Genomic DNA, 22,779 nt, shown 5'->3' on the forward strand with positions numbered 1-22,779 from the left:
TCTAAACTAGTAAGGTGCGCATAAAATATATGGATGTACATAACAAACTCTACCATTCTAAAAAAACGTATGGTTCTCACATTTTGTACATTTTATTTCCAACCCCCACTCCATGCTACTTTCGAGCCCCCTGCCGTCTGATACAGAGCAAGTCGTGTTATGGGCGTCAATTGCAATCACGTTTCATTTAAAGGATAAAGTTTAGTTGCAGCGGCTAAAATACACTATTATTGAGCTAACCCGGATGCCTTCATCCTGTACTCAGGCTGGGCAAGGTGGATCACTCGATGATAGAAGTTTGGAAGTTGAATTTTATAACTGGACGATTCGATATCTCTTAAAATTTGTGACTGTCGCCTAAAATAAAATCACTCTCATTCAAACACCATGACGGAATACAAACTCGTAGTCGTTGGTGGTAAGTATGTTTATTTCTTCTCTAAATTCACTTGTGGGAAATTTCGTCTTTAAGTATGATGACTGCCCAACCAAAGGTTTGCAACATACTACTTCCAAAACCAACCCTATATGAGTCAAAAAATTAATAGATTGTGTTGCAGTTGTAACTCTTAAAAGTTAAATCAGCAAGGTCCATTACTCATTTGGAATACTTTATCAGATAGTTGGCAAATTTCAAAACAAAAGAATAGATGTGTACCTGTGTTCTTTTAAGTTGGCCCTTCAGGGCCTTGCCCTAGCTGCCTCTCGCTCAATTTGAAAGACATTAACACAAGGGCTACTCATGTTATTTTGATTGCATCCTTTCCCTCAATAAATTTCCATCTTTTTATTTCCAATGAAGAACCACAAAGCATTGGCTCATTTCAAGGCTGATGAATAAATTTGCAAGTAAGACAAATATGAAATAGATGGAAGGGAAAAGAGGGTTTTGGTAGACAATGAAAAAAAATTATTTGTAGCATTTTGAACTACTGAAAACAAGGAAAAATACAAGGTCAGCTATCAGCACTTGCAAATTGGGATGTATTCACTGGATCACACATATCCTAAACAAAACTTTGCTGATAAACATGGGACAAATGCTACTGGGGTAACAAGGATGGTAGGCTGGTGGAACCGTAGTCCATTCCCCATTTCTGTGTACAGGCAGCATTCGTCCCATATACTAACTCCAATATCCCAACTCACCCTAAACTGTTGTAATCATATGACTCTTCATATGGGACCCCATATTTTCAATCCAAGGACTACCATTTCTGCCACACCAGCTTACAGTAAAGTGTTTCAGGAGGAATTAAGAATACTCAACAGGGATGGAAAAGGGTTGATTTTCTCCTACTCACTAAGTTTACTACCCCTGATACTGAAGGGAAAATGTGGATTGATCCAGAGATTATATGAATAAACAATAACTTCTAAAAACAACAACTTCATTTTAAGTGCTAGAAAGATAGCTATTTACTGATGTGTGGATAAAATTTTAGTCATAAGGTATGTACCTTGCTCTTTGAATTACATCATTGAATTTTAGTCTTTCTCACATTTCTTTTCTATTCAAAGAGTGTAGACATCCTCCAAAGCAATTCAATTTGCATTATTATTGATTAATTATTAAACAAATCATATATATAGAGTTAGGATTAGATTTTCCCCTTTATAATTTAAAAAGAGAAAATGTTCAGATAGTGGGACTCTAGTCTACCTTGCACTGCTTGGCCACCTCGACCCTGTGCCAATCAGAACATTTGACCATACCTTTAAAATAAGACTGGGTTCCCACAGGTTTAGATTGATCCATCTGGATTGACCTAACTCCCTGGGGGTTCACGCTAAATTGTTGTCAGCCGTGCGCGCACAAAAGTTAATTACCCCTTACAGCTTTTAGTAGGCAGGATAGACATTTAGCCATCTAAGTTGACAACAATCTAGTGAGACTCCCCAGGGATATAGATCGATCTAAAATCTGTGGGAATGCAGTCTAAGTCAATATGCTTTTGTAGATTTGATGCAGCGCATGTGTTACAGGATGGGCAGAGGTAGTGGCTCATGTGTGACAGGACAAATAGTGGAGATAGGTGCAAACAAACCCTGTCAAATTTTACTGAAATGAATAAGTAAAAGAGTGCATTCAGAACAGATGATCCGTGGACTAACTGATCCACGGACTAAATATGGCTGACTGATCTTAAAAGCAGGGCCGCTTAATCCTCTGATGGTCTCCCTGCCTCCACACATGGCATTTAAAAGATTAAATTTTAGCTCCGAGGTTAAATTGCAAGGCCCCTGCAGTGATGGTGGGTGTAGAAGCGGGAGGCCATCATGGAATTAATCAGCACTGTTTTTAAATCAGTCAGCCATATTTAGTCCGTGGGTCTGTTAGTCCACAGTTCAACTTGTTCTGATTGCCCTGTAAGTGGTAATTTGTATCACCCCCACAATCTTATCATTTCTTCCCATGTCCATTTGTGACCTATCCTGAAAATTTCATCAAAATCCATCCATGAATGTGTGATGTTGTTAACAGACAAACTAACTAACGCCATAAATGGTAAGCAAAACATTACTTCCTTGATGGAGGTATTAATAAGTGAAATTCAGCTCCAATAATAACAGCATCATTGATTGCATTATTATTAATTTCATGTACTGTAGATGTTGTTCAAAATATATTTTTTTTTGATACTTGGGGAATTTTATATCTTTGATAGGAAATATAATTGTTTCATTAGCCAGTAGGATCAAGGTGTTACATTTGAACTTAACAGCATAAACCAATTTGTATAACAATGGGCTTCAGTTGTAATCAAACAGAACCTGTACATGACATAGCTACTAGTATACACCATTTAATGAAACATTTCAAGTAATAATTACATGATTGGATTTTTTTATTATATGGTTTTTTACAACACATTCCAAGTGATATGTTATGTTCAGTGTAATCATTGTAATCAGACACTGGCAGTAGCTTACTGCACATGTGCATGTTGATGCCAGTATTATTTCCTCTTGTACTTATAATAGGTTATCGGCTTGTCTGATTATCGGTTTTATCAAACTGGAAGTCACATGTCCAGGGTGACATTAAGTCTACATTGGTTTAATGTGATAAAAAAATTGTAAATATTATCTTCATCCACCATGTCAAATAACCCTGTGTCCTGGTAGACCAACCATAAATGAACCAGTTTGATAAGTTGGAAGAAGGTGATATTTACAGGGTACAGTTAGAAATCAGTAGTTTAGATAAGGCATTTAAAGTAAGAGAGTCATGTTTTCAGGTATACCTCTTTTTATTTTTGGGAAAAAAAAGAGACTTGCAGAAAGACAGGCCTGCGTGTTATTTAGGGGTGGGAACCAGTCTTCCTTCTGATCCATTTATGGTCAGTTTATTGAGAAAGCTTACTTATTTGACAAACACTATAATATTTCTATTTATGTCATTACAAAGAAAACATCACTAAATCAAAAAGAAAGAAAAAGTTTGTACACCTTCAGCAGAGATAAATCATGAAACAAGTGTTTGTTGTTGTTTTATAACGTAATTGTTATTGCATTCAAACAGCAGTAGACAAATATTAAACTGTCAGTGCTTTTAAGTCGGTAACTCCTGTTTACTTTGGTGTACCTGAATATGTATCTTCCTACTTTAATGATAATAAACAGCAACTTCATACCTTTTGCAGGTAAGTGTGGGTATCTGTTTGTCAGGTATAATTTAAGGTAAATATGGCTGTTTGCATTCAACCACCAAATATAAACCCATTTTTAGTTATACAGTTGATTATTTTTAATTCAGCATATGATTGATTGTTATGATATTGTGTTTAACAACATAATATATAGTAAAGCAGTGCCACCGAGTTCCCATTCCGAACTCTAATATGCCTGCTCTTGGTCATCTAGTTTAATTTAGGAATATTTGATAATTTTCTTAGAGTCGGGTCCCTGAACAGTGGGTATTTGTGCAAAATCTTGTAGAACAAACCAACCTTTTCATACAAAATGCTGTTATCATATTTCTAATTAGTTTGTAGCCAGGCATTCACCGCATGTATCACTCTGTCTCTTACATCTTACCCTGAGAGAAAAATAATATTAAGACACACTGAGAAATTGTGCTTTTTAACAAGGGTTTATTCAAACAAACAAGCACTTTGGCTTCTGATTCATCAATGACTGACATATACCCAGTGGAAGAGATCAAAGTGAACACACATTGACAAAAAGCCTGCTTTTGAATATACACGACTTATGAATACAACCCTGTTCTACCTTTCCCTACTCGGCAAATCCTCTGAAGAATTAACTGGCATGTCATATTATATTTTATGCTTGAATGGCCTTTATACAATAACAAAAATAGATTTTACTGTGATTTTGCTTGAACTTGATAAGAATAGTAGCATCATTTATTTATAAATCGAGTTGTAATTGATGGCTAATGCTAGCATTTGATAGTTATAAGTGGGGTTTATCAGACAACCACTGTTTAGGTATGCATAACATTGTATATTAAAGTTTTGGAAGTATTTCAAAGTGTTTGTTAATTCATTCATAGGTATCACTGCAAGTGATATGAAAATTGGTTGAGATATGTGTAGGATATGTGTGCAGCTAGGCATGGCAATTTTTCTTGAAAACAATGTCACTGATTAATCATTAACTTCAAAAGCTTGTTAGAAAAATGAAAAAATAATTATTTAAACTACTTGGAGTTTAAAAAATGTGGAAATACCTTTAATATCAAATTGTCTCAGTCTCAAATGACAACAGTGGTAAAGATAAATATATATTTATTTCAGAGATATTTTGTTTGATATTGGTGACCACAAACTTTCATGTTGTTACCATTTTTTGTGTGTTTTAAGGGAAAAGTAACATTGTATTATAATTTGTAACAGTAATCCAGAACGAAAATTTCAAGTGCACCTTCAACCAGTTTCAGTTTTTAAGGCTATGATCAAAAGGGTTTTTCACTTGTTGTTTTAAAAAAAGATCAAAGGTATAAGAAGTGGAAGAATGCATGGCTTGGTATAAAATGTTGAATAATCTTTGAGACTCCCTTCAAGAAACACCAAATATGAGTGGTGTTCTTGCTTTTCTAATATTTTTGACAACCATTTTTACCAATGCCCATATTTAATGGCTTACTAGGAGTTTATTTTATAACATCTTTATTAAACTGTTTTTTGATAAGGGATCATTAAAAATTTTTAAATAAAGTTTTTTCTCCGCCAGCCATAATATTTTCAATTAAGATTTCATCAGATTGAACTTATTTAATAAATTCAAGGATATAGAATGTGTGCATGTCAACTAAATAAAAGTCAAAATAAAGACCCATACAGCTTAGAGCGCAGCATTAGCAGCTGGTACATAAAGCAGTGGCAATCAGAAAGAGAACTGGATTGCAATGTACATAAGAATAGGTCTCAAATTAGCAAAGAAAAAAGTAGGCGAGTTGCATGTTGCCTCTTATTATTGTGCTTATGGCCTAGCTGATATGACTTTGAAGGTTCACAGCATCCTTGTGTTTGTAAAGATAGTGACTATGTGGTTTTGGTGAAGTATGGCTAGGTTGGTTTTTGGGACTGGATATGTATGTTTGTCTTTGCTTATATTAGGTGGGGAAAAACTTGGGGAAAAATATTTACTGTAATTCAAGGAAAATTCAAAGCACTGCCCTATGGTATGCCTGAGAGGCCGAAAAGCTGTATTTTCTGATACATCCCATAACATCCAATCCCAAGTGTTCACTGCCAGAAACCATATTAATATCATGGTATTGTTAAAATAAATTTATAGCAATTTTTTCATACAGTGTAAAATTTAAAAAGAACAAAGAAAGAGACATAACAGGGTCAAAATGGTGCCTTAAATTCAGTTTTTGAAAATTGAACTGCCATACTTTCTTTGTTTGTTTGTTTGTTTGTTTGTTTGTGTAATTAGTAAGGGTCACATTTGAAAATAGATCTTATTAGTACCACCAGCGTATACGCCGGCGGTACTCATGGTTTTAGTCCCGACCCGTCTCGTACAGCTCCGCCGGCTCCTGCGGCTCCGCAGTCGGGCGCCGGAAACAAGTCACCGTTACCGCTTCTCCTCCTAGACCGCCAGGACCTGTGTCCCCATCTCTTGGATTTAGGTCACATATAATCTCAACTTGAACACCCTGGTTTTTTTGTCTCTGTCGGTGCATTGGCCTGGGCGTGACACTTGTTGAAACGCACCCTTGTCAAAATTTTTGAAAATTCAAGGCTAAATATCTCCCAAACCAAAGGAATTATGGGAAAAATTACTACAGAAGTCTGACCGAAAGTCATATGTGGAGATTCCAAATATGCCCTTTGATTTGACTTTTGAGCTTTTTTTCAAGGTCAAACAAGCCAAAATTTTCTAAAAATGGGAATTTTCTGCAAAAAAATATTTGTTTGTGCTATTTTTTGGAAACTACACAGATCTAAGCTCTCCTGTTACAGTGAGGGGTTACAATTGGGGACTCCTTTCATCTTTGGGAGTTTGGGGTCAATCGGTGCATTTTCACGGGAGAAGCAGCCATTAGATACCAAAACTAAAAACTTGCCTTTATTCTGGAATGGTAAATGCCAGAGACCTTTTGTTCATCTCACTTTGTAGAACTTGTCAAGTGCAATACTGGAGGTGGTGTCCATTTTTTTGTTTTCGATATGGTTTAGGCATTGCGCTATATCAAAAATTACAACATCACAATATTCATTGGGAAAAATGTTAAATATTCCAAAACTGGCAGAGATACGCCAATAGGTACTATTGAACTTGAATAGGAAGTTATATACAAGTAATCTAACTGTGACCTTTAAATTGACCTTTGACCTACTTTTCACCATGAACTGAACTTTGCAAATTTTCTAGCCCTTATATCTCTAAAACTGGCAGAGATACACCCATAGTTACTATTGAACTTGAATAGGAAGTTATATACTGATAATCTAACTGTGACCTTTTAATTGACCTTTGACATACTTTTCACCATGAACTGAACTTTGCAAATTTTCCAGCCCTTATATCTCCAAAACTGGCAGAGATACACCCATAGTTACTGTTGAACTTGAATAGGAAGTCATATACTGGCATTCTTATTGTGACCTTGAAATTGACCTTTGACCTACTTTTCAACATGAACTGAACTTTGCTGTTTCCTGGCCTTCATATCTCCAACATTGGCAGAGAAATGCCCATAGCTACTATTGAACTTATATAGGAAGTCATATACTGTGACCTTGAAATTGACCTTTGACCTACTTTTTTACCTCAAACTGAACTCTGCATATTTTCTTGCCCTTCATATCTTCAAAACTAGCAGAGATCTGCCTAGTGTTGTTCCTAGGTTTTCTCTTTTGTCAGCATCCGGTATATGCATTACTGATTTAATGCATTTCAAGGAAAACCAATAGGCCTATTGTCTAGAAAATCACAGGAGTGATCAGTGTTAGGAAAATACAGGTTAATTTGGACATCTCCTTGATTGGACCATTTTAACTGTTATGTTTTTTTGATTTTTTTTTTCATATTTTGAGAACTCTTGTTTATTGCATTTTATAGAGCTTGTCAAGCACAAGACTGGTGGTGGTGTCCAATTTTTTTTTTTTTTTTTGGGGGGGGGGGGTCCATACGAATGCGCTTACTCCAGCTGGTGGTACAATATCCAGAGGCGGTATCGCCTCTCTGATCCTCTAGTCTTATTATGTACAGACACGGTAAAGCTGTACATATTGTTGTCACCTGAGTCCATCTGTGTTTCTAGAACCAGACCTTGATCTGTGCACATTTCTTGTTACTGCAAACTGGAAAGCAATGTTGCCTTTTTGCATTCTCAGAGATTTCATATAGTCCTCTAAATTGCCTAAGCAAGATCAGATTATTCCTTTTTTCCTTGTGGACACTTAATCACCCAAGTGGTGACTCTAGGTTTCAGTTCAATGGTGTTCATAATTAATCCTTGAGCATAATATGTTTAGGCCTCATTTCAAACAGTAACTAGATATGCAGATGACTTGGTTGTTTTCGAGACTTACAATTTATACAAAACTTCATTTAAAGAAAGGCCCATCAAAAGGGTTTTCTTCATAGTATGCTTTGTATTTATAATTACTACTGAAGCTTTTCAAAATAAATCATTATATTATGAAAGAAATGATAAAATATTTTGTAATTTTATTTTCTTAATATGAATTAAAGCTTATCATTTCTGATAAAAGTCTTCCTTGCTAGTGTTATGTGAGAGACCAGGTCTGGGAGTGCTGTGTAGTTTTAATACATGTGTTGATCCAATGTTAATGTCACATTCAACTTTTCAGAAATTTATCAGTTTAAAACCGCAAGTCGCATTGATGCAACATTACTGGACTCGCCCTAAGTTGCCTTCTAAGTGCTGTTGTTATTCAGGTTTTCCCCTTAAGTTCAGAGTGAATGAGTTCTGCTTTGAGGTTTGAGTATGCATCTTTAGGGAAATTGGTGATAGCTGTTGTGAGGAAGATGTCCCTATTGGCACACATTGGCGGCTTGTGTGCTTAATAAGTTTAAACATGCATTTGAAGTCAATTTTTTGCCACAAAAGCTGGCCAAATACCACCATATAGTTTGAAATAGTATAACTGAGAGGAATGCCAAAAGACGTTTCATATTACTAGAAAAAATGACATTTGAATGGATTTTTTTTTTTTGCTTGCTTTCTGTGAGCAGGGCAGATAACTAGGTCGGACATGTATGTCAAGTTTACGATCAAAAATTTGAAGGTGCAGTTTGAATCTCTCTTATGGTTGATTGAGTGATTAATTCGGTGTACCCTTTGGCATGTCGACTTTATTTGAGTCACATAAGAAACTAATAAAAGTGGTTTACATGCGTCACTGGGAATTCATGCTCCATTGATGCTTTGTTCAAGTGTACCTTTAAGTGTCAGATATTGGATACGGTATTGCATTATGAAGTGAGATCCGCGTGCTTTTGACAAGTCTGAGCATGGCAGATCTGTTATTCATACTAGCATAGATATTATTTTTTATTTATTTTTATAGTACAAGTACATTTAACAATCTCTAGAACCTAAAGGTATAAACATTACCAAAACTACAATATTTAACACTTTTCAAAATAGGTTTATATCGATAGATATCGCTAATCAATAACTTTGGATAACTACGTGGCGGTTGGTTTAGGATGTTCTTTCTCTTTATAATTATTCCTGCATATTTTGCCATAAGGAATCACATTCTTCATTGTCCTAAAGGCGTGATTTTAAAAGAAATTACAAAAATAGTTTAATTGCAGTTTCTGTTAAGTTTTAGAAGTTCAGATGGCATTTTAGCAAGAAATGCATTTTATTTTCAACTGCTTATGAATATGTATGCAAATTTTTTTAGTGTTCTGGAGGCACCAATTTTGGTTTTTAATATCTACCCCTTTGTATTTTTAAATCATACACCCCTATTATAAATTTTGCTCTATTATACATGTCACATTTTGGCAGTTGTGCTATTGTGTACACTTCTCTTTCAAAATTTGTTCTGAATACTAGTATAATAGTTTATATATGCGGAGTATGATGATTTCCTCATGATTATTTTGAAAAACAGTCCTGATGCATGTGATGCATAGCTTTAAGACTGAAACGTTTTGTGGTATATCAGTGATACAATTGCCCATATGTGTTGGTAAAAAAAAAGAGAAAAATATTGACTGAAGCAAATTTATGGGGAAGACCATTGGTATTTTTTAAAAGAACAATTTGTGCATATAAAGATGTTTAGTCTTGGCTTGTGCAGTAGTGCCATCTAGTGCTAGATGTTATCCAGGCACTCCGAGATTAATTCAGCATTAGGCAGCTCGGTGAATATGATTCATGAGAGCAAAAGTGAACGAGTTGAGATACATAATCATATGTGTCTGTTAATATCTGCAGCAGATGCTAGGTGCTCGATATTAAGATTTTTGTACATGTACACATAGAGTTTGCTGATTTTTGCATTCAAAAAATGTGATCAAAAGAAAGATGGGCTAATCTAGGAAAAATATGAATAATGACTGGATGTCCTGATATCTAGAGATATGATTGATCATTCTGGGCAGGGCTCAGATTAAAACATTAACCAAGGCAAAACTTGACTGCTCTAAACTTTCGTATTGTGTCTTGTATAGTTGTGATTAATATATTTATGTATTACAACTTTTTAGATAATTGAAAATTAATTTATACACATTGGGAACTTATCAATGAGTTATCTGGCTCATGTCATATACATGGACATCTAAAGGCATAGTGAGTTGAGTAGGAGGTCAACTCGCAATAACAATTGACCACACCCTCTGCCTGTTGACCTGTCCTTGAGCATCAGAATTTGGGATCATGTAACATTATTTATTACTGATCATTACTTCAAATCTGAAAGATTGGGTAAAAGAAATAGAGTGCAGCCTTGTTGTTTGACAACAAAGTTGTTAAGTTTCTGGCTCAATTAAATGTTCCCTGCTTCCAAAATAATATTTCTTTTTCATTTTAGCTGGAGGTGTAGGGAAGAGTGCACTAACTATACAGCTGATACAGAACCAGTAAGTATCATTCCATGTGACATTTCATGTATAGTTATCATTTGAGTGAAATATAGTTACATAAAGTAAGTTTTGCATTCATATATATTTTCTGTGGTCTTGCTCTGTTTCAGTGGACCAAGTCTTTTAACTAAAGAAGTGCTGTGTGAGATAAATTTATGAACATTAAAGTAAAAAACAGCAACTGAACACCACTGTAATATAATGTGAATAAAATAAATTGAAATACTTTGTTTCAACCCTTGTCTAGAAACCCTGTCAATATGCTTGTAGTTACAAGTCCACAGGAAAGTAATTTCTCTTAATGGGCAATGGTATCTACTTGCAGACTGGGTACTTGATCTAAGTTCCAATATAAAGACACTATTTTATTTTATAACACCCTAGGCATGATCAATAGTTTAATACTTATATCCAGGTAATTTCTGGCAATAAAACCTGATGGCTCATTTCACCCTGCGCCTTGTTTCAGATTGTACTAAAGTACATAATTTTCATTTTTGCAATATTGATGTCTTCACCAATAACAGGCCATGTTACTTTCAATGCCAAGTGATTTATGGAAGCCCAAAAAATTAACTGATTTATTTTATCTATTGTCTCATTTTATCTGCCAATAAGATGAGAAAATATTCATGGCATTAAGCAACTTAACCTACAGAGAAGGTTTGTCACAGATCATTAATCATTTTCATTCATTCTTATACATCTGTGCACAAAATTTTCAAAATTAAGCCTTTCCAGATTGTGATAGTATCAAACTGCATATTTTCTGTGCACTTTTTAGATTGATTGCCAGTAATAGTCACATTTTATAATTTTCATGCAAAAAATATGACATTCCCATCAACAGCCTTGATAACTAACTACGTGCAGGTTAATTACATTTGGGCACTCTAGGCCTCCAAGATTGAAATGGCCTGGCATGCCTGGATAAAATGTTTTCGGCATCACTAACATAATGCGTACTTGTCACCTTATCAAATGCTGTTTCCAAGTGTGTTCATCTGACATCAATTTTTTTTTTTTTAATGAAGTAAATCCATATGTTTCGTGTCAGTGACAGATTGCTGTTGCTTTGTGGCCCTGAAAGACGAATTGATAATTCAAGGTGACAGTATCAGTATGATACTCTGGCAGAGCATTAAATTTTTATGTACAGACACAGATGTGTCTGTACATATTGCCATCACCTGCGTCTGTCGTCGCCGTCGCCGATCATGTCGCCGTCGCCGTGCACTTTCAGCGTTAACACCATAAGTGGAAGACAGTTTTACTTTTTGGCTTTATATTTACAGAGCTGATGAATATTCATAAAACACAGGTCAAGTTCGAAAATCAGCATGATCGGGCCATTATTGTAGAATTTATGCTCTTTTTTCACTTTTCAGCATATATGCAACACTGTTAACACATTTCAAGGAAAACCGATAGGCCTGTTGTCATGAAACTCAAAGGAGTAATCAATCTTACTAAAACGCAGATCAAGTTCGAAAATCGGCATGATCCGGCCACTATTTTAGTAGTTATGCTGTTTTTTCACTTTTCAGCATATATGCAACACTGTTAACACATTTCAAGGAAAACCCATAGGCCTGTTGTCATGAAACTCACAGGAGTAATCAATCTTACTAAAACGCAGGTCAAGTTCGAAAATCAGCATAATCGGACCATTATTTTATAAGTTATGCTGTTTTTTCACATTTCCTCAGATTCAATTCTTAGGCATGTTAACAGTCTCATTATTTAATTAATAAGATAAGTAAAAGTGTTTGTTTGACATTTCCTGCATCTTTACAACATTGTTAGTTGATTTTGTAAAAATGATGGTAAACTTGATATCGTGTATTGTGTAATAAAGTTTCAAAAATGGAAATAAACTCATATCATTGCAGTTTGTAAGATTCAATCATTCACTATGTTCAGAAACTCAGAATGGAGGAAATTGGACATTTGACACTGTTCTATTGATATTTTTCACATCTCATCAATTTTCTTAGTTGATCATATAAAAAAGACAGTAAACTGTTAATTTTGTTTTATGTTAAAAAAGTGTTAAAAATGGAAATAAACCCATTTCAGAATAGTGCTGTCTTGTTTCGCATTTCCTCAGATTCAATATTTAGGCATGTTAACAGTTTCATTACTTAATTAATAAGATAAGTAAAAGTGTTTGTTTGACATTTCCTGCATCTTTACAACATTGTTAGTTGATTTTGTAAAAATGATGGTAAACTTGATATCGTGTATTGTGTAATTAAGTTTCAAAAATGGAAATAAACTCATATCACTGCAGTTTGTAAGATTCAATCATTCACTATGTTCAGAAACTCAGAATGGAGGAAATTGGACATTTGACACTGTTTTATTGATATTTTTCACATCTCATCAATTTTCTTAGTTGATCATATAAAAATGGCAGTAAACTGTTAATTTTGTTTTATGTTAAAAAAGTGTTAAAAATGGAAAAAAAAAAAACATTTCAGAACAGTGCTGTCTTGTTTACATTTTGGCATTTTCAAGTTGTGACTTTGAAGTTCCATGGGCCTGAAGACCTTTGCTAGTCACATTTTCTGAATATCCATAATACTAATATTTTATTATTAAAATTTGATGGTCATTATGCTGTTAAACGTTATGTAATATTGCATCAAAATTTGGAAAAAAATATTTTGGGCACTGCTCCCATGATGACCATTTAAGAAAAATCATGTCACTTACTGTTCTCAAACTTACAGGAAAGAAACATGGGACTAAATTACAGCTTCAGTAGGCAATGCAGTCTGTTTGGTAATTCTTTCTGCTAGTTAAAGAGTTTTTTTTTTTGTGAAAATTTAATTTTTCACATATTGGCATTTTCAAGGTGTGACTTTGAAGTTCCATGGGCTTGAAGACACATGCTAGTCACATTTTCTGAAAATCCATGATACGCATATTTTATTATTAAAAATTGACGGTCATTATGCTGTTAACCACTATGTAATATTGCATCAGAATAGAAGAAAACACAATTTTGGGTGCTGCTGCCATGATGACCATTATGGGAAAACCATGTTACTGATGATTGCCAAACGTTCAGAAAAGAAATACAGGACTAAAATGCAGCCTGAGTTGGAAAAGCAGTCTAATTGGCTTCTTTTTCTGGAAGTTATACATTTTCAAAGTGTGAACTTGAACTGCCATGGGCCTGAAGCCTTATGCTTGTTACACATTTTACTTACATTGGTATTACCTGTTGAGCATAATTTAAATTTGATGTTGAATTTGCAGTTTAACATAATGTACTTTTGCATCAGAATTGACAGTAGCCTATTTTGTGCATAATTATTTCCTGCTTTTTGTCTGTACATTTGACAGCTTTGCTGCCTTGTTTGGAGTTTATATCATTTCAGTTATTAACCTCCTCAGTTGGCGCTACTTTTCTTAGACATTTTAAACAAAACGTAAAGGTACCACTCTCCTAAACAAAAAGTGCAGTTGCTTTTAAAAAGCTGGAAGAAGACATTTGTGTTGAATTACATATTGACTTTGACAAATGCATGATGTACAGGCACTTCAACGATAATTGTTCGATGAGTATATACAAAGAAGATGCATTGATCATTTGGGTGGAATGTAATAATTCTGCTGCAGCTAACTACATAATTGATGCTGTAAACTACAGATAAGACTGTTTTGTGTTTGAATGAGGTACAAAGTAGGATGAGATGCGATGGGCAATTATTGAGATCTTCTTTTGAATTAAATGAAATTATGGTGTTATTTATGGTGAATTGATTGGTTTGATGTTACAAATACAATAATCATATAAACATTGAAATCATTCGGGAGAAGGTTTGGCCTGCATTTCTGGGATGTTTTAAGTTGCGATCAATTTAGTTGCATATAGATTATTTCTAGTTTTTAGTTGGTAATTGTCTGTCCTTATTTTAGATATCATCACATTTTTAATCCATTATCAATAGACTGTGTGAACAAGACAGTAATGAATTGAATGCCAAACTCATTTTCTGTTTTCCTATTTCAGCTTTGTGGAGGAATATGACCCTACAATAGGTAAGTATTGTGTGTTTGGTCGTATTTAGCACCCACCACCTGTCATAAATAAACATTTGCAGTGTAATCAATATAGGACTGTTTTAGTAAATGTACTTAAAGACCATGATGAATTAAAACAGTCTTGTTGGGAAAATGTTATGGATGAGATTCATAATAGATGATAGTTATGATTATGGACCTCAATTTAGATGACTAATTAGATAATTTCTTCATCCATATTGATACCCCTTTCCTAACTGAAATCCTTTTCCTATAAAGAGGATGCAGAATTTGATGATCAGTTTAGTTTTCTATGCTAAAATGCCATGAGACATTAAATGTATAGGCAGCAAATATTACTGTGTGGAATATTCTATGAAAGGTAAGGAAGGCAAGGATGGCATTGATGGCACTTTGATGATTTTTTTAAACTCGATGCCAACATCACCCTACTCATGTAATTAAAATACTGTAAAGTAATCCCAACCCAGAACTTATATTACTCTCTTTTACCATTTTACATTTTTGTGAATGTTCTGGAATATGGATAAATATCTTCCAACTAGAACAAAGTTTGAATGTTTTAAATAAGTGACATTTAAGTTTGGATGAATAATTTTGAAGTCATAATAAACCCACCCTTCCCCATCACCAGACCTCATAAACAATAATTGCCGTTTCCGAGCACGAGACTCAGATTCCTTAACGCAAACACCAATATTAACAAGCCCCACCTCAGATTAACAAGCACAACATAAAGTTACCGAGCACAAACTTAGCGTTTCTAAGCACTATCAATTTGTCCAGCTTCCATCAGGGCCCCCAGGTGCTTACATACGGGTTCTTTTTATCAACTCAGGACTATTTTCAAGATGGCGGAAGATACAAGCGACATAACGGTGGAACTTTCAGAGATTTAATTTGAGTAAAATAAATGATGAATATATAAAAAAATCTCAAAACAAACCAAACTACTGCATTAGTATATTCCACTATCCATACCGCATATTCATACAGCAGCAGTGCGTTCTCGACAACCTTCGGCTCATATGAAACATACCTAACGGGTAGATAAGCGGATCAACGGCTAGTGCTTAGAAACGCTAAGTTAGTGCTCGTTAACTTAATGTTGTGCTTGTTAATCTGAGGTGGGGCTCGTTAATATCGGCGTTTGCGCTCGGGAATCTAAGGCTCGTGCTAGGAAATGCCTAATCCGTTTATGAGGCCTGCATCACCCAGTCTTTAAGTAACAACATATTGGTAAAATACAAAAAACACAAAAGAACTGATGAACATTATAAACCCACCCTTCCCCTATCACCCAGTCTTTAAGTAACAACGCATTGGTAAGATAGAAAAACCACAAAAAGAACAGATGAATTCAGTCAGCTTCTGTACCTGAAGGTATGAAAATACAGACATATGAGATTGGCTACATTTCTGTGCATTCAGTTTTCCTGCATATAAGATGTTTTGCTTTCTGTATATCATTTATTTGGAATGTCTGTCCTAAATTTGTACTTTTAAATTATGGTTTTGAAAAAGTTCAGAATGTTTTTTGAAGAGGGAGAAAAGATCACACTAGGGTCTTGCTTGCTACATCTGTCTTCCAGTAAAAATAACCAGTCAATAGATTTTCAAAAAAAAAAAAAAAAACTAAAAGACTTCAAGCATATTATTCAGAATATTTATAGCATATCTTGCATCAAGCTGTAATTGAGATTGAGTTGAACAATTTCCATACCCATCTGTCATTCTCCCACAAGATTTCATCTGTATATAAGTGATTAGATTCTAGTTGATTTTAGTAAGGTTTCCAATATATCCTTATCATTTCTCAGAAATATGTCAGTATTAAAATGATTTTTGGTTTAGAAATTAAGCCTTGGGGTTAAATCAGAGTTACAAAAATGGAAGGGGATGGCGCAGTGGATTTTGTGACAAGGTTTCAATGTATGAAGCATTAACCTGGAGGAAAATGCACATTGCAGCCATTAGTTTTAAATTCCAGAGTGGGAGCAAGTATTGTTGTCAGTTTTTTTTAGATAAGAGACACAGTCTTTGATTTCAAGTGATGCTGATTTATTGCCAGTCCCAACCATTACATTTAATACATCTAGTCTCTTGACCAGTACAAAGCAAATACAGCTGAAGTAACTTTTGTTACTATGGTGCGGCCATCTTTATACATGCGCCATTTTCTTACATTACAGTTTTTTGATGAGACTATGAATGTAATTGTGCACCAATAGAAAACATGAAAGATGCATTAGAGTCAAGAGGCCACATTTCTACTTAAGTTAACTCTGTGGACTATCTCAGCAGACTGTATGATTATAGCTTCTAACTGTGAAAATCCTCTAGTCATTGGAATTCTTAATCACAGTCTGCTGAGGTGGTATGTGGTAAGTTAAGCTTTCATAACTTGATTGGAAGTGCACCTCAGTGACAACCACAAGGCCCAGATGGACTGCTTTGATATATTATCTACCAAATTTTAATGAAAGTCCCTAATTGTATGTGATAGGCTGCACAAAAAGATAGAAGGTCAATCATTTTTGATATCGATGATTTTTCACTATTGATGAGTTACGGAATAAATGATCCATACAGTCTAGTTAAAACATCCCCATGTAGCATATGAAACATGTTTTATTGGAATAAGACAGGAAATTAATTCTGAAAAACGACCACAATATGAGCAGGCCCTGTTCACCATGTCTTCATCATGTCATCCTTGGTGCTGACTACTATATATGTCACAGCTAGCACAATAACAGTAGCAATGCTGTCACACCTGATGAAATCATGTTTTACAAGGTAACACAAAAATATTTAGTTGACTTATTTTTCTCAGTAATGTGATTTCTTTCTTTTATAGAGGATTCATATAGAAAGCAAGTGGTGATAGATGGAGAGACCTGTTTGCTGGATATCTTAGACACAGCTGGTCAAGAGGAATACAGGTAAAGCTTAACTGTGGATTAGAAGGTTGTAGCCATAACATAAAGCCGTGATGAACATGTGAATTGTTTTCCATGAGAAAAGGATGACAACACTTCATTTTGGCTGAAAAAGTGCCATAAAACAAATTTCTTGGTGTAAACAATTTTCTCACACTTACCAATGGCTTTCAATTATGGTTAGCAATAAATAATGGAACTCTGTCACACAATATGCAAATATTACTATTAACCCCTGTTCTGTTGGTAAAATGCAATTTATTACATTTTCGTGTGTTGTTTTCAATGTATTTATTATGTAATTTTGAATCTCATATGAAGAGTTGTCACCCCCTTCAGATATCTGTAATTAACAGTAGGTGTTTGAATTTTTAACATATTTTGTAGTGATTTTTAGTCCCTTGTGCAGAAATGTTTAAGCAAAAATGCTATTTTATGTGATACTGAGGTCAGCATACCGATCATGTTTTGACACATGTTTATATGTAGTTCGAAACACAGTAAAGAAGGTTGTAGCCAAAGCTTCAGTTGTGGTGTATGTGGTTTTGTTTTTCTAGTGCTATGCGTGACCAATACATGAGGACAGGAGAGGGATTTCTCTGTGTTTTTGCTGTAAATAATGAAAAATCTTTTGAAGATATCAATCAGTACAGGGAACAAGTAAGTATATTGTCACATTTACTGAGTCAGTTATTCTGATCTAGATATATCTCAAAGCTAGGTGTGGTTTTGTAAATGAAATTCCACTTCAGCAGTAACTAATTAATTTGTTCAATGTATATATAAATGGGACACTTTGTGTTTTGGAAGATTTACATTTTCTGCATCAAAATCCTTTATGATAACTTGATGCATAGCGGATATTTAAGATAATATTTCTTTCCTAGATTAAACGTGTTAAAGATGCTGACGAAGTACCTATGGTCTGTAAGTATTTGTTCAGAACAGTAAATTTTTATTTTCTCAAATAAATCTTGAATCCAACTTTCTGACAAGCTGCATATAAGAAATTTAACATTTATGAAACCGGTCTGAAGCTACTAGGATGACTAGCTAAGTGTTGTGCTAATACTACCCGAGATACAAAGCATGAAATCATGAAAAGCATGAAAAAGACTACTAAAATCTGCATTTCAGATATTTGTGTCACATATCTGTGTGCTAAAAAATGGTAGTTGTTCTAGGTCTTTTGCCAGTAGCCTAGTGCAAAAAAATGACTGCATATACTAGAACTAATTTTATATCAGAAAGTTTAAAGGATAATCAGATTTAGTTTTGCTTAGCCATTTGAACTTGTAGATAGATTATCAGGCAGTTAACCAATATTTTAAGGTCAAATTGATTCACACGTTACACTATTTCCAGTGGTAGGAAACAAAGTGGACCTGCCATCCAGGACAGTGGATACCAAGCAGGCTGGGGGTGTGGCAGATAGCTTTGGAATACCTTACGTTGAAACATCAGCCAAAACACGACAGGGAGTGGACGATGCCTTCTACACATTAGTGAGAGAAATAAGGAAATATGTAAGTGGATTTTTTTTTTTTTTTTTTTTTTTTTTTTTGAGGGGGGGGGGTGATACTATGGAATGCCCTGTTTGCAAAACATTTGAATGAATGATTGCAACGGTTTTTCAGAGACAACAGTTATATTAGATGATTAACCAAATAAACGGGTAACTTAATTACACTAACACTGAATCAAAGACGAACTTATCACCTGAAGAGCTATGAAAAACAAAGGGTGTTGAATGGGTAGATGATTTTATAACCAAGATGAGTATAATTAAACCTGTTTAAAAACGGGGGTTGGGGGGGAGGGGGTAAGCATTGTGCTTGGGGAAAGCTAACTCCTTTTTCTTTTTCTTTTACAGAAAGACAGGAAGGGACCAAAAAGCAAAAGAAGCAAGACCCAAGGCAAGGGCTGTTGTTGTGTATTGTAGCAACTTCAGGACTTAATAAGTGACATTTCTAGATAGAAAACATTTGAACATTCAACTACTGAAGGACTTCGATTCCATATTTACATACAAATAAGAAAAGGCTTATGTATTCTAGAAGCAGGACACAGAGCAATGGAATTCCTTCCGAAAGATTTGCATGTTTGACATGAGTGCCCTGTCTGTGCAGATGAAGTAATGAATTGCTGCTTGTGATAAAGAACATTTCACAGGATGTTTTGTAAAAAGTGATATTTCTTACTAAAGTATAGAATTGCTCTTGAGAGCAGCCATGAACCCGCCCCTAAGTAGTACTTTTCGCATTCTGCATAGCTGAAGTAAAATGAGATTGTGTAGGTGGATAGCTTGGGATTAGACCCACAGTTGCTCAAAAACTGACACAGTAGCAATGACATTTCACTAAAACAGCACATCGACAAACATGTCTCCCTTCTGGCAAATGAGAACCCTTTGGCTACACTGCATGATAATGTTTAATTTTTGTTAAGTTTCTTTTAGTAAGGAACAAGAAAACACCATCTTTCCAATTCATGCATCAGATACAACCACATTTTGTCAAAAAAAAAATATATATATATATATATAAAAAGTGGCCAATGAAAACCCTTGGTCAAATCTGCACCTTCAAATTATGACAGGTGCTATGTCTTGGTTAAGTTTTTGTTTTACTCATGCCTACATTTTAAATGTCAGTTATGCAACATAAGTGGTTCTATCATTATTTAAACATATGGCAACTGGATACAACCTGGAATAAAAGGCAACTTTTTGATGAAATACAAACTTACCATGCAATCATAAACTTATCATACTTTGTGTCTAAATACATCATAAATCAGATATACAAAGGAAAAAATTTGACATGGGTTTTTCATTTGTTCATATCATGACCTATCACCTTGCACCACTTTCATGATCTGCAGTTTTGTCATGTATGATATACATCAAACTGGTAACAGATAAGCCTTCACAGTTAATGCATACAATTCCAAACAGGTTTTGTGCAAAATATGTCAAGATTTGTTGTCAGTTGTTTGATGCAACAGATTGTCGAGCTTGAATAGTTGCTGCATCTAATGCACTTCACAGTTTGCTTGATAAGGATGTGTCGTCTTTGCTTGTCCTGTCTCACCTTCACAACTAACACACTTTTTACTTTAAGTTCTGGGCTATAGACTGCTCTGCTTGTTAAAGAGTTTGTATTTGAGGGAATGAAATTATTCGAGGTTAAAAATCAAACAAGACTTGTATATCAAGATAAAATATGCTGTGCACAATGCCCTTCAATTCTAAAATGTATTTTTTTGCTGGCATCTTTCATTCCCGTTTCACTCTAGTAATTATAGTTGCATTTTAAAATATATCAGTTTGTTATGTCATATGTATATATGAGAAAAAGTGCAAATTTTTTGTACATCTTGTAGGTGTTATTCAGTTCTAATTGTTTATAGATATTAGCAGCACTAATCGTGCTTTGCATCTTACACGTCTTTCAATTTTTTCGGAAATATTATATTCAGAAGAGCACATTAAGGTAAAGGTTAGGCATTTATAGACAAACACAGTATGATTTACTATGTACATTTAGGTCCAACAACAAGTACGTTTTATAATATTGCAATCAACATTGTAATAATAACCAATATGGTTAATTCATTTCAATTACAGTCATAACTAAATGAATTAGTATAAACTTTTTCAAACGGTTTTTCAGTACTAATATAAATTAAGAAGTTGAAGCTATCTCATATTAACAACTTTTAACTGGGATATAATACCAGTGTTCTCTTTTACCAGGCACATAGCGTGTTGGTGTTTTGTTGTGATCATGAAAAATGCAAAATGCAGCTTTTCCCTCTTTTCTCATATTGCTTTTCTGTAGTATTGGTTTTTGATTTGTTGCTCCTTATTTTATAAATGAAAAACAATGTCTTGTACACTTTTTAAGAAATAGTCAGATCAAACACAATAGTTTTTTAGATGCTTGACTACTAGATGGACAGTGACATTGGTAAAAATTTTTGTTTGAAGCGGCATTTAAGGTTTCACATCCAAGATAATTTAGTATGTCTTTACAAAAGGCACTTTCAATATTGTTGTAATTGGTTATCTTTAAATTTAAAGTGCGGTGTTGAAATATATACATTGACTTTTGTTGAAAAAATTTCATGTAAATATTTTGAAATATTTCAAAAATACTTTTTTTTAAATTTATTTATTTATTTATTATTATTATTTTTTTTTTTTTTTAAATGGGGGTTATACAGTAAACTATTAATTTATACTATTTTGTCATATGAAAATAACTTATGGGCAATTAATATTTAACATGAGGTCATTTTAAATCAGCAATTTTTTAAATTGTATATTTTGTAGCGCCATCTATATTTGGATTTGGAACCATAGACCGAAAATACAAGGCTTTAGTACCAGTAGTACACTGCATTCTGTCGGAGCTTTCATTATATTGGACGTAAGAGGTTAAAGGATTATTGAGTACCGTTTTTCACTTAACAAGAATTTCAAATGATTATCATGTGAGTTAAATGGTGTCTGAAACAATATGAACGTCATATAATAGTAGTCAGTAATGCCAGTCTTTGTGTGCTGCCCAAGGAAAGCTGGCCAGGAAGCATACTTCTTATGCAATTTCAATAAACTATGAAAATATTGATATTTAACGAGTTATTATTATTGCATTCCTTACAGCAGAATTTTGGTTCTATTATAGGCAGGGTATCTGTTGTATGTTCGTCTCACGCTGTATAGATTTTCTAGTAATATGGGCTCAGTTCATTCCAGGATCCATCAAGCAATGGGTTGTTTTACTGGGTCTTGCGTTCGTTGCATCCAAGAGTAACTGGCAGTAGGCTAAGATCCCCCCGCCCCGCCCCCCCCCCCCCCCTCCCCGAATGCTGGCAAGGAATGTCATTCTGTTCATGACATCGTCACAAAAGTTTATATACTCCACAACTACTGTAGAGTAGGCATGCAATTAAAGGTAAAGTCTTCGACTTACTGGCGCGAGATCTCCATTTAAAATCTTTGATCTCGTTCTCTTTACTTTGGATCGGAAACTAGCTGTCATTAATACAAAACGCTATCCACTCTTTTTTATGTCCAAATGACTTATTTTAGACCATTTTTTTTAACAGAAAAAGTCCAAACGTATTTTCGTTTAGATATAGTATATTCAAGTCATTGTGCTATCAACCAGTCATACAGCTCGCTCCATTGTAGGCAAAAGATTGCCTTTAATTCCTTAAA

General features: G+C 34.4%; 1 protein-coding gene across 1 annotated transcript; it reads left to right on the forward strand.

The window, feature by feature from the left end:
* The first annotated feature begins 115 nt into the window (after positions 1–115).
* On the forward strand, positions 116–22,188 carry LOC106171253 (GTPase KRas). The gene is made up of 8 exons (XM_013551524.2): positions 116–418; positions 10,503–10,551; positions 14,579–14,607; positions 17,471–17,555; positions 18,110–18,212; positions 18,440–18,479; positions 18,918–19,078; positions 19,426–22,188. Exons 1-8 carry the CDS (start codon positions 388–390, stop codon positions 19,492–19,494), a joined length of 567 nt encoding a protein of 188 aa, XP_013406978.1. The 5' UTR covers positions 116–387; the 3' UTR covers positions 19,495–22,188.
* The last annotated feature ends 591 nt before the right edge of the window (positions 22,189–22,779 follow it).

Source organism: Lingula anatina, chromosome 1 (genome assembly GCF_051362555.1).
Source record: "Lingula anatina isolate TDL-2025a chromosome 1, LinAna3.0, whole genome shotgun sequence".
NCBI lineage: Eukaryota > Metazoa > Brachiopoda > Lingulata > Lingulida > Lingulidae > Lingula > Lingula anatina.